The 12622-nt window shown below is 51.9% G+C and overlaps 1 protein-coding gene across 6 annotated transcripts in view; it reads right to left on the reverse strand.

Annotated features, from left to right (window-relative positions):
- Positions 1-12622, reverse strand: part of TNS3 (tensin 3) — a 226677-nt gene that overhangs the window by 113345 nt on the left and 100710 nt on the right. For all 6 annotated transcript variants that reach the window (XM_033411317.2, XM_033411313.2, XM_033411316.2 and 3 more), the window contains 4 exons: positions 11316-11366; positions 9621-9743; positions 6022-6086; positions 3318-3401 (listed from right to left, as the gene is read on the reverse strand). In XM_033411317.2, coding sequence (XP_033267208.2) covers positions 3318-3401; positions 6022-6086; positions 9621-9743; positions 11316-11366 — 323 coding nt within the window. The remainder of the gene's footprint in view (positions 1-3317; positions 3402-6021; positions 6087-9620; positions 9744-11315; positions 11367-12622) is intronic.

Here is a 12622-nt window from a genome sequence, read left to right on the forward strand (position 1 = left end):
CACATCCTCAGAGGAAGGATCTGCACATCTGCTTCTCTCGGCAGCCTTCTTGCTTCAAGTTCAAGGTTTTTTCAGACACTCAAGGCATCATGTCAAAAACTACAGAAATATCAAAACCCAAATAATGCTGTAATGTTGGGGAACTTTCCAGCAATTAGAAACACCCAGGAATCCAATCCTGGTGTCTGCATGCCCAGACTTTTGGCCTCCCTTCCCTCTACCTCATGGGACACAGGAATGACCCCCGCCCAGGACCTCCCTGGGCTCCCTTCTTCCGCACACCCTCAGGAGAGGTTTGCTGTCCCCAAGAAAAAGCCAGTTACCTGTCATTTTCCCCACTAAACCCAAAGGGATGGGACCCGCTTGTCCCAACTCCTTCGTGGAAGGAAAGGAAAAGCGGAGAAGGAAAGGAGGTCAGAATTTCATTATTTAACTCCTCACTTCCATGATGCTGATGATAACTAATGCTGGAGGAGGATTTTCTTTAATTACTTATCGAAGTGAAAGGGCCTCCAAGTTAACGGGAGCCTCTCTGACACAGGAGGCTCAGCAGCCCTGCAGGAGGTTACCCCGGGGCCTCCACAAGTTGCTCCTGGGGTTTGCTCAAGGCGGCAGGTGCAGGGAGAGAGAAGCGCTCTTGCCGGAGGAATTCTGCTGGAAGCGAGCAACCTCCAGTGGGCCATCGCTGCCCAGGCTGCTGCAGGCCAATGGCTCGGTGGCTTTTAGGAGTGAGGCACAGAGTGACAGAGAATTTGCCGCCTGTCAAGTGGACCTCCTGCCTCTCGAGCTCTTAAACCCAGTATTAATTAAGTGAAGGGTGGAGGAGCCTTACTGCTGAGGCTCTAAACTTCTTGGACCACAAACCCAAGCTCTCACCTCAAGATGGATTTTAAAATGGTTTCTTGAGTTCAGTCCTAAAACAGCCTGCAACGCTCCCTCCCCCTGTGGGCATTTGGGACCACGGCGATGGGTCCCATCACCACTGTGCCTGTCCCCACAAATGCGGTCATCACACATCCTCCGGGTCTGAAATATTCCTCCAGAGGTACTTATACATTCACTCAATCGTTCACCCGCTTCATTACGAGGTGGCAAGCGTCTTCCGATGCAGGCGCTGGGCGGGCTGGCATTGCCCTAATCTGTGGGTGCGGGGAGATTAGCCTCAGAATGCAAAAATTAACCCATGCCACCCTCATAAAATGTAAATACTACAGCTTCTGTCGTTCAATGATGCAGGAGAACCATGGGCACGTTAAAGTGAGATGTTTCCCTTTTTCCACACTCCTTCAATAGTATTAAAAAGTCTGAAGCATGGGGCTTCCCTGGTGGCGCAGTGGTTGAGAGTCCGCCTGCCGATGCAGGGGACACGGGTTCGTGCCCTGGTCCAGGAGGATCCCACATGCCGCGGAGCGTCTGGGCCCGTGAGCCATGGCCGCTAAGCCTGCGCGTCCGGAGCCTGTGCTCCGCAAGGGGAGAGGCCACGACAGCGAGAGGCCCACGTACCGCAAAAAAAAAAAAAAAAAGCTGCAGTAGGTAGTAAGAAGAAAATGAGGCAAACATCCTTCCCCAGTGCATGCTGAGTTTTGGGGTGCGTTAGCCCCTGTTTACCCTCACGTCTCACGGAGGGGCTCACATGAATGTAACCATTTTGGAAACTGCTCAACCAAGAAATGACACTTAATGGTTCGAAATAGATCAAGGGTCCGTTTAACTGTAATACTAATAAAATGCTGGTTTTTCCCAGGCAGCTCACATGCCCTGTGGGATGGCCAGGGCACGGCCAAGCTCTGACCCGTGGGTCCTACATCCACCAGACATTCTGGTCTGAACACAAACAGACCCAGCCATGGGAAACACCCGGGACAAAGCAGGAGGTGCCTCTGGTGGTCCCTGAAATCCTTTTTTCCCAAGTGGAAATACTGAGACTCGGCTCTTGACCAAAATATACCTGTGACCCTACCTCCTGGAACCTTCAGTCCACCCAAGACCGCGGGTCCAGCCCTCTGGCAGTGGGGGGAAAGATGCGAAGCACAGGAAAACCATCTTGGCAATTGCCCGGACGATGCTTGTGCAAATGCCCTGCCACTTGCTTTAAAATAAAAATGCAGGGCTTCCCTGGTGGCGCAGTGGGTAAGAGTCCGCCTGCCGATGCAGGGGACACGGGTTCGCGCCCCGGTCCGGGAGGATCCCACATGCCGCGGAGCGGCTGAGCCCGTGAGCCATGGCCGCTGAGCCTGCGCGTCCGGAGCCTGTGCTCTGCAACGGGAGAGGCCACGACAGTGAGAGGCCCACGTACAGCAAAAGAAAAAAAACAAAAAAAAAACGCAGTGTTCTCGGTTCCCATCTGCAGAGGAAGTGGGTCTGGAAGGCAAGTGGCTGCTGGCTCTTCTCAGGCCACACACCTGACCCTCCTCTGGTTCTTCTCCACCTAGGCCTGCTGACAGCGTGGATTCGCCTGGGAGCAGGCGGCAAGAGGAAGTCTGCTCCCCAGGGTCCCTCTGCAGCATGTGCCAGGGGCCACGCCGAGCAGGAGAGAAGGGCAGGTGGGCCAGGGGGCGCCGAGGAGAGAGAAGACTCCTGGGCCTCTGAAGCTGGCCATCAACAAACTTGCGTGTGTCGACAGCTTTACTGGACATAAGCCGCTTTCACCTGCTTCCTACTGCCCACAGACCCTGTTAGAGTGGCCGTGACAGAGACCACGTGACCTGCAAAGCCCAGAGCAGCCGCCATTCAGACACAGTTCACAGACCCTCGTCCAGGAGACACCAGCCAGTCCCAATACAGAAATGGCACCAACACCAGCAGAGAGCTCGGAAGACCCGATGGCTACGCGTGTGGGGAGGAAGCCCTGCGTCCACGCCAGAGCCAGCCAAGGGACCCCGGCACCCACACGCAGGGTGGCTCACACTTCACCACTGGACACCGAGAATCCCTTCCCTCCTCATCTTGGCTGGTCCGGGGAGGTGCGTCTTCCGTCCCTACATTTTTTTTTTTTTTCAATTGGAGCACAATTGCTTTACAATGTTGTGTTGGTTTCTGTTGCATTGGTTTCACTGTACAAGGAAGTGAATCGGCTACATGTATACATATATCCTCTCCCTCTTGGACCTGCCCCCCGATCCCACCCATCCGGGTCACCACAGAGCACCCAGTGAGCTCCCTGCACTATACAGCAGGTTCCCACTAGCTCTCTGGTTTACACATGGTAATGTATGTATGTCAGTCCCAATCTCCCAGTTCATCCCAGCCCCACACACACGCTTTTAAACGTAAAATCTCATTCACTTTTCCACTCTGGCTCTGGGACAGATACATACCGTTTCTGGGACGGCTGCATTAAAGCTGAAAGTTTATCATCATAAAATTTCTTCATTGCAAATCTGTCGAGGGCTTGGTCAGCACTGGGGGAGGGAGAGAGAGAGAGAGTGAGCACACGCTTTAACTCCATGGCCACCGCAGGAGGCCGGGTTGTGGGGAGTGACCTGAGACAGGCCCCGAGGCTGTTCTCAGTGGCTGGCACTCACTAAGAGCTCCATTTTGCTACACCCCTCCCCAGGGAAAATCCACTTTAGCCTCTCTTCTAGGGCCTCATCTCCCCCAGGAAGACGTTCAGGGCCAAGTGGAAGCCAGGCTTGCAAGGTCTGGAGTCCCCCCTGCAACAGCAGCACCCGATCCTAGGATGTGGCACTTTCTGTGCAGCATGTCCGGCAGGTGGGGGAGTCACCTGCCTGCCTTTTCTCACCTGTGGGCACAGACCACTGTCCTATCTAAATAACCATCTAAAATAATAACGTTGTCTAAATAAGGGGCTGGGCTGGCAGGGGTGCACAAAAGCAAGGGTCACTTAAGAACTGAATATTTAACATACAGAGCACGTAAGTTTTTCAGAGTAAAAAGTATAGTTACATATTCACCTATACATTTTATTTTTTTTTGATGTGGACCATTTTTTTAAAGTCTTTATTGAATCTGTTACAATATTGCTTCTGTTTTATGTTTTGGTTCTTTGGCTGTGAGGCATGTGGGATCTTAGCTCCCCGACCGGGGATCAAACCCACACCCCCCTTCACTGGATGGCGAAGTCTTAACCACTGGACCGCCAGGGAAGTCCCTCACCTATACATTGAAAAGTATTCCTTTTTCTGGAACTCACTCGTTTTATTAAATGCTGATAACGCATTTTGGTCAAGGTTTACGTTCAGCATTAATATTGTTATCAGTATTCATAATATTAGCAACAACTCCATCTTTATGAACGCTTATCTTTCTGGTGCTGGTACCAGAATGTTCTTCCTACTTTACTTTGTGACGTGAAGTGTCTGTTTGAATCTGGACACAGTTTGTGACAAAGGCCTTAAAAACGTCTGCTCGCTATGATTACTTCTGAGAACAGTAGCTAAGGGGAAAATAGTAGAAATGATCGAAGATGTATCGAGGAGAATTTGTTATCACGGCATGCTTGAGCGTACAAGGTCATTAGACGGAAGCAACTGAAATTCTAAAGAAAACCTGCAAACGACCTGGATAGGCAGAATTGGTAAATGCTAAAATACATAATATTCTATTCATCTATTCATACTGTTAGTCCTACTAGTACCAGCAGCGTTAACAGCAGCTAATACCAGCACCGATGCTATTCCAACTGTCTTACACGAAACGACACACTGAATTGTCACAAAACCCTGTGAGGCACAGCCATCATCCCCGCTTCCCAGGTGAGGACCCTGAGGCTTAGAGCCTTTCACGTGAGTTGCCTGACACGTGAAGCTGAGACACACTTCGATTATTCAGAAAAAGTGGTGCGTTTAGAGACAGCGTCATTGATAAGCTGTAAGTGACTAAAGCTTAGCCTCTATGCTTTCCAAAGATGCCAGGACTGCCCATGGCGCATGGAACTCTGGTTCCACACAGAGCTGCGCTGTTGTGAGCAGGTGAAGTCTGCTCTCTGACCAAATGTCTTTGGCTCAGCAGAGGGATGTGACGTGACCAGGAATCTCAATTTGTCTGGCACGCACACAAGTACTTATTATCACCAAGAAAGGATCTCATTTTTGCTCTGGGGTTGGGTTTCCTGCCTGGCAAGCCATGGGCTCCCCAGTTTGTTTCCAGAGAAAACACTGGGAAAGTCAAATTTCACTCCTTAACGCTAGAAAGGAAAGGGTTTATCGGCTAATGTGAATAGGCTTATATTTCCTCAGAATGGAGCGGTTCATGCTTCACAAAGTGGCCATTGAACAGAGGGAGCCAACGCAGATGCAAAACCCATAAAGAATGATATTTCTGAACTGGGTCTCAGTGTGAGCGGAGACGTGTGCTCGGAAAGGGCATCTGGGTCCACCAGCACGGCCAACGCCAGGAGGGCTGGCACGCGGCCGCTGCCTCACTCGCTGGCCTCGCGGTGCCTGTCGTCCCCAGTAGACGGGACCGGCCTCCTGCTGGCGGCACCCACACGCCCACGGCGCACCTCCTGAGAACCGGGCCAGACCAGGCTTCCCGCTCACGGGCCATGAGATCATGAGCAAGCTGCCTAAGTCCACCAAGCCTCCGTTTCCTCATCTGTGAAGTGGGAGCAATGACTGCTCGCTCCTAGATTACCTGGGAGGATTGAGCAACAAAAAGGAAACGTGCAAAGTGCTTCCCAGAGGCCCACTGCATACAAACATGGCAGCCATGCATGCAAACCATGGCGGCCGTGGCCACGTCCACGTACAGAATTTGAGGCATCCAGTGAGACAGCACTGCTCTTCTTTACTCACGGTAATGTTTGTCCCTGTTGTTCTTGTCAGAGAACGACAGTGCACTCACTTTATCTTTGACGCCTCCATGAAGTCTTCAGTGTGAATCACTGCACACATACGACAGTGTCTTTCTCACAAGTGCAAACCCTTAGCTGCAGCTGAGCTTCTAGGCACCAGGGACACGAGCCTCGGCCTCCAGGTCAGCTCCCAGGCTGACCGCCCCCCGCCCATCCAGCCTCAGAGCGTCCCGATGCCCACGGCGGTGAGGACGCTCCCCTCTTACCTGGCCGAGACATTGGTGAAGTGCATGTAAGATGATATGACCACGCCGATGCGTCCCTTTCCGCCCTGCAGGAGACAAGAGAGGTCATTAGAACAGGAAAGCACTCGTTCATGCACAGGATGGCAAAGAGCCTGCCTCGGAGGGGAAGCCAGCGTTACCCCCCTCTGGTCCCTGTTCTGGGGGACGGCAGCACCCAACTCAGCAGAGAACACACATATGGGGTGCTGATGGCGGGAGCAGGTGCTATCCGGGACATCCGAGGACACCCCCGAGGGCAGGTCTGCACAGAGGCGGCCAGTCAGTTCCTCATTTCCCAGTGAGGCTGGAAAAAACCGTGTTGGGCAGAAGCCATTAGCGTGACTTAATCACCCAGGTGAGAGAGACCCGAACGCCCCACGCACAGGCTGAGAGGGCTTTGAGGGCTGCACACAGAGCCCTGAGACGTCCAGAGTAGCAGGACAGCAGATCCCAGGGTGCTGCCAGCATCACTGTCCCCACCTACCCAGCCCTGCCCTGTCACACACGGGGACCCCCATCCGAGGCAGCGTCACGGAAAACGCATCACTCGATCCGTAACCACAGACATGCACAGCCCGGACAAGGCAGCCCGGCAGGGCCTCGGACCAACATTGCCAACAGGAGAAGGTGCCTGGGAGCACCGCAGCTCCGTGACCTCGACCACCACCTCGACCAGAACTGTGGACTGCCACCTTCTGAAACACACTGCCATGACCCAGAACGGCGGCCAGCGAACCACAGCCCACCAGCCCACTTCTGCCCACCACTTGTGTCCCTACGAGTTAAGAGCCACCTTAACATGTTTAAACAGTTGAAGAAAAATCAAAAGAATAGTATTCCAATGACACATGAAAATCATACGAAGTCCCAATGTCAGTGTTCATAAATAAGGTTTGATTGGGACCCAGCACGCCTGTTCGTTCAGGAGCTATTTCCACACGGCAGCGGCAGGTGGAAGGAAGTAGACTGTGGTGCCCAAAGCTTCGTAAGTCCTGTCTGGGTCTTTCAGGAAGAGGCAGCAACCCCTGATCTAGAGTCCCACGAGCCACCATGGCTGTGACAACACCGCGCAGATCGTACGTCTATTCTTGAAAGGGAACGACGGAGGAAATTCAGGTCCAAATCTGGCGTGTGACTGTCACCCAGGAGCGATCTCCTCTCTGTCTCATCAAGGGCATGCCTTACAGAAACTCAGTGCAGACACACACTCAGTCCTTCACTGCTGAACCCTGGCACCTGCAGTTGTCACTGCGCAGCTACTGGTATGTTTCTTGTATAAATTCACCTGCAGGGAACAACAGCGCCGTCAAGTCAGGCACGCGGGGCGGCTTCACTGCCCCCATCTCCAGTGCTTTTCGTTACGTGCGCACAGGAAGTCTTCAAGCGCAAACAACGTTCTTTAGGACCAGAACAGCTTTTGTCTGCTCTTACCAAAAATCAGAATCGCTGACTACACAAGTCCCAGCGAGTATCCTCCGCCAACAACTCAAGACTAAACCATGTGGAAGTGGGTGAAACTGTCCAGAAGAACCGCAGGCAATTTCTACTCCAAACTAGTGTGAGGGGGGACTTGGGAACAAACACCACCCTTTGTATCCGGCAGGGAGACAGGGGTCTCACAGTCTGGCCTTAGTCTGCCCTCCCCAGGCCAAGACGGTATTCCTGGCACTCCTGGCAGTAAGAGCACATTCTGCAGGGCTGGCAGGTTTTGGGGAAAGTCAGCAATTTCACCCCCCGCAGCAACTATGATGAACTTCCCTTAATGTCAACATTTGTAAGTTCAAATCACAAGAGGGCTTCTCTCTCATGGCATGTTTTCTAGCTCATCTTGGAAAGGGTTCATAGGTCACCAGAATCAGGGCAAGAGATGAGCAAACTGTTCCCCAAAAGTTTCAACATGTTCCAGTTTAATCCCACCAACAAGACTTTTCCCAAGAGGCAAGCGTAGTTTAGAAGAGGGACACGTTTTAGAGAACTCTGTGAGCTAAGTTCATCACTTGTGGCCCGGATGTTGTAAATAATATTATAATTTGTTCCATTAAAAAAGTGAGCTGAAATGGAATGCATGGTGAAGGGGGTGCGTCTCAAGGCCCAGGGACCAGAATCCTCTGGAGACACAGATGGCAGCAGGTCTGGGTGCACCGGGCGGGCATTTCTCCCCAGGGTCAGGCACTGCGGCTGCTCCGGGTGGGTTAGGGGCCACTGCCTCACAGGCCTGTGAAGGGATCTTAGGCAACAACGCCCCTCAGTATTATCCTCACTGTGTCAAAATCACCAAGCCAAGCCCAGTGAAAAATACAGACGTTTTTTAATTGACAAGAATTTTTTTTTTTTTAAAGTCTCTTTCTTTAAGTTTTCACCAAAACATAAATGTGGAGAGAAGCTCCTCAATATAACACAATCCTTGAATAAAAGCTCTGGTTAACTTAATTTAGTAAGAGAACTAACGGGACTCCCTGGCTGTCTGAGGGAGAATGTAATCAAGTTAGATGTCAGAAGAAGGAACAAAAGCAGAGAGCAGCAAACGCACTGTGTGCTCCCAGTGGCTTTTCCTCTGGGCCGAGTGACCCTCAAATGCCCCAAGTGCGGGAGCTCTGAACATGGTCAGCCACTGTCTACCCTCCTCATTCTACAGGCAGATCTCAGTGCCCTTGCAGGAAACTCACACAGCAAGTCTGATCCTTCGAAGGGAAGGTTCTCTTACACTAAGCTCCCTAACGCAAAGGGTTTTTGTGCAGCTTTTGAGTGTGAAAAGTCTGAAGGAAGAAACACTTTAAGGTGGAAATGTCTATTTTTTCGAGACGTCCTGATGGTCATAAGAATTTGGTGTAAAATATACAGGGCAGGGAGCAGCCCCCTTCTTCCGGGAAGGAGACCCAGCCACTGCACTTCCCGCCCCCGCTTCTCAAAGCATTCCTCCCACACGCTGCATGAGCTCCAGGTGTCTGGGAAAACGGATCAGATCTGAGGAATCCAGGGTAGTGCAGGAAAAGGCTACGGACAATCCAAGGCAGTTGAGAAACTGGAGAAGTAAGAGGAGAGGTAGGTTCCAGAAGATGGGAGGGCGGTAGGAGGAGGGAGGGGTGCAAAGCAGGTCAGCGCAGCCAGGACGATGCGCTGCTGCGCTCACAGCCAGCCCCGGGCACCCTGCAAGGGTAGACATGTCACGTCCCCTTCGGGCTGACCTGCTTGGAAAGGACCACAAGCCAGCTGCAGCGGCATCGTGCCCACAATGCCAAGCCAGTCGACTAGCATACCTCAGGCGGCACAGAGCCCAATGCCGTGCACCTTAAGAGCCCCCTTCACTTTTTAAAAAGCGCTTCCCATGCAAAACAAAAATGCATCAAAATGAAAGGATTCCCTCCCAGGGATCCCTAACCTTAGCTTCACCATGTGCAGCTATGCATTCAGGGACCTCCATCCTATACATTCTGAAGCCACACTCTGGGAGACTGGATGACTCTTCCCCCCCCGCCGCCCCGACCCTTAGAATAAGTATGAAAACCTAACCACAAACCCCTAAAGAAGCTGGAAGTTAGAGCGAAAAGGTGGGCCCCCTGGGCCCCCGAGCGGGCGCTCACCCTGCAGTGAATGACGACCACGTGCTGGGGGTCGCTGTTCAGCCAGGCCTCCTGCGCCTTGCAGATGGTACACACCTTATCCAGGGGCGGCGCGTGCAGCTCTGGCCAGCCCACGTCCAGAATCTGCGGGGAGAGAGAGGAGGGTTCCTGGTGTCCATCTCCAGAAGCCCTACGAAGCCATCTCATGACGGTTTTTTTTATTTACCAAAATATTTCATTTTAGAGTAAAGAACAAGGCTGCGTGCTCTTTTTCTAAAACTCAGTGGGAATGATGGCTCCTTTACTGGAAAGAAAAATATGAAGGATTATGTTTTCCCCAGGAGACATCTACTCCCGGGTCTTATCTGCTTTTCTGCAGCTGGAATGACAATTCTAGAAAGGGCTTTCGGGAGCCGCTAATGGTGCATGGCTCATGGGGAAAGAGGCCCAGACCTGGCAAGATCTGAAACAGGAGTTCTCCGCAGGGGCTGCCAAAATTCCTCCCTTCAGACTAAAATCGCAGTTTGGGAAAACGCTGAGAGCCATTCCTCCACACAAAGGGCAGATAACTCCTCAGAGGGAGATGCCTATCACACGTGACACTCCCCAGAGGAGAGGAATGTGCCCAGGAGGGAGGGAGGAAGGCCTCCAAACCTCGGTTACAATTCAGGAACAAAGAAAGTCATCATCACGAGATAAGGAACCTGGGAGGTCTGTGCGCAAAACATGGCATCTCTGAGCCACCTGACACATTCCCAGCTCTAAAGCTGAGGGCCACGCAGTGCTGTTATTTTTGCTTTCCGTTTACTTTTTTAAGAGGCGAGGGGAAGGCAGAGCTCTGTCTTATTATAAAAGCAATAGAAATTGTGTAAAATGATGGAAAAATTCAGAAAACCGCTGGAAGCAGGGAAAGGCCTACACCCCTTCCACCACTCGAGCAAAAGCCTGTTCTGGTGAATCCCTTAAACTCTTTTTCTATGTACATTTAGCAAATACATAAATTCTATACTCTGCCCTTGTTAACGAGCATTAAAACAGGCAATTCCCCATGTTACTATTTTTTTTATCCTAATGGCTGCAAAATGTTCCAACATATGGAATACGGTATGCATACATATACCATATATACCATAACTTATGCTTATGCAATCTTAAAAATTTCCCCCTAAATCTTTGCTGTTAAAAAGAATAATGGACGGAGAGGGAGTGCATGGATGTAGGGAGGTGGCAGGAAGATCTTTGAGGTGAAAATGTTCTGGATTTGATCGCAGTGGTGGTGACAGAAATCTACATATTTGAGATGGCACAGAAACACACACACACACACACACACACACACACACACACACACACACACACACACAGCTGCTGCACGTAAACCCAGCGGAAGTTGCATGCAATCTGTGGATGGTACCAATATCAACTTCCTGGCATTAATATTTTACTATAAGTTATGCAAGACAGTACCACTGGGGAAGACTGGGCCAGGGGTATGTGGGACCTCCCTGTATTCTTTTTGCATTTTCCTGTTAAGTTATAACTATTTCAAACTAAAAAGTGTTAATAAAAAAAAATAAGCCATGGATATGAACAGTTCCTAATACCCCTCACTAAGTCATATTTCACAAAGACTTGCTACAAACCCTTTTTGCACAAGCAGGATAAGCATCGTGGACCTTTAACAAAACTCAGAATATAAAGGGCTAAGATGCATACCTTTGGGTTAAGCTTTGTAAGGTCATATCTCTTTTCCGAAAGGTTTAACACCTACAAAGGGGAAATAAGAAGCTATTAGACTAAACATGGTCCTCAGAGATCAAAGAGGATACAGTTGCATTCTCACACGCTACTTGCTTTCTAGATGTAGAGGATTATAAAAGATTGGAATGTACAGATATGTAATTGTCACAGAATGAAAAGCAAACAAAATAAAGAATGACAGCACACAGATCCTACGGAACTGGACTTGGCCCCCAGAAAGCATGGGCTTCGTCAGAGGAAGGACGTGTGGGAGGGAGGGCACCTGGTCCTCAGGGAGCCCAGGCCCTGACACTCCGAGGCAGCCCAGAGACCCGCGCGCTCACGGAGGAGCAGAGCTGCCTGCGAAACCTGACCACACCTCGAGGAAAGGAACAAATAAGGACAACATTGGAGCAGAAGGGGCTCCCCAGCCTTCTCTTTCCGGAGATGGACACTGCGGAGAGCTGAGAGGAGGGGTGCTCCTGGGGTGAGGGCCCGTGGTCCCTCTACCCCAGAACAAGCTGTCTCCTACACCTATGGACCGTGGGCCCCGTTAGAACCTTCTTCAGAGGGCCGAGGCCTGTGGCCTGACAAGACAGCTGTGGGCAGGGAGGAGTTCTGTCCCCACAAGCACCTGTCAGGGCACACAATTCAGACGTACACGGGGGAGGAGATGCACTCACCCCGGGTTCTGAACTCAGAAGCCATGGAAGACACACAGGTGTGTCTTTCTTCAGATTGTTCAAAAAGGTCCCTGTCCCCAAACAAGGTGAGCACCCGGCAGCCTCGCCATTGTGCAAGGGGGCCTCTGGCCAGCGTGGAGGGAAGAACTGCCCCAGCTCCCGGGGCCCAGGCCCCAGGCCTTTGCGGGCTCAGTGAACAGCGCGCGGGGCAGGAAGGACGAGGAGTGGAGGGGACCCCCCATCCTGGGCCAGGTGTCAGGACGAGGACACCATTCCTGCAGGGCAGGCGGCTCTGGGAGCGAGGATGGGCTGGGGTGATCTCAGGGGCTGGACCCCACCTTCCCTGCCTGTCACCAGGCCATGCTGAGGACGGGCGGGCGTCAGGGGGAAAGGCCACTGGGCCACGCAGGGGCTGCTGGAAGCCACCCGGAGGTCACCTCCCCCTGCTCTGCTTCCAGGGCCACCCGCCCAGCCCTTCCAGGAGGCCGATAAGGATGGCAATAACTACCCTGTCGTTTAAAGAGGTCTTACAGGCAGGTCTGGAGAGGTGCGAGAAGCTGTCATTTAACTCAAAGAGCGGAAGATGGAGCCGCAGGGCCC

The sequence above is a fragment of the Orcinus orca genome, chromosome 9 (assembly GCF_937001465.1).
Source record: "Orcinus orca chromosome 9, mOrcOrc1.1, whole genome shotgun sequence".
Lineage (NCBI taxonomy): Eukaryota > Metazoa > Chordata > Mammalia > Artiodactyla > Delphinidae > Orcinus > Orcinus orca.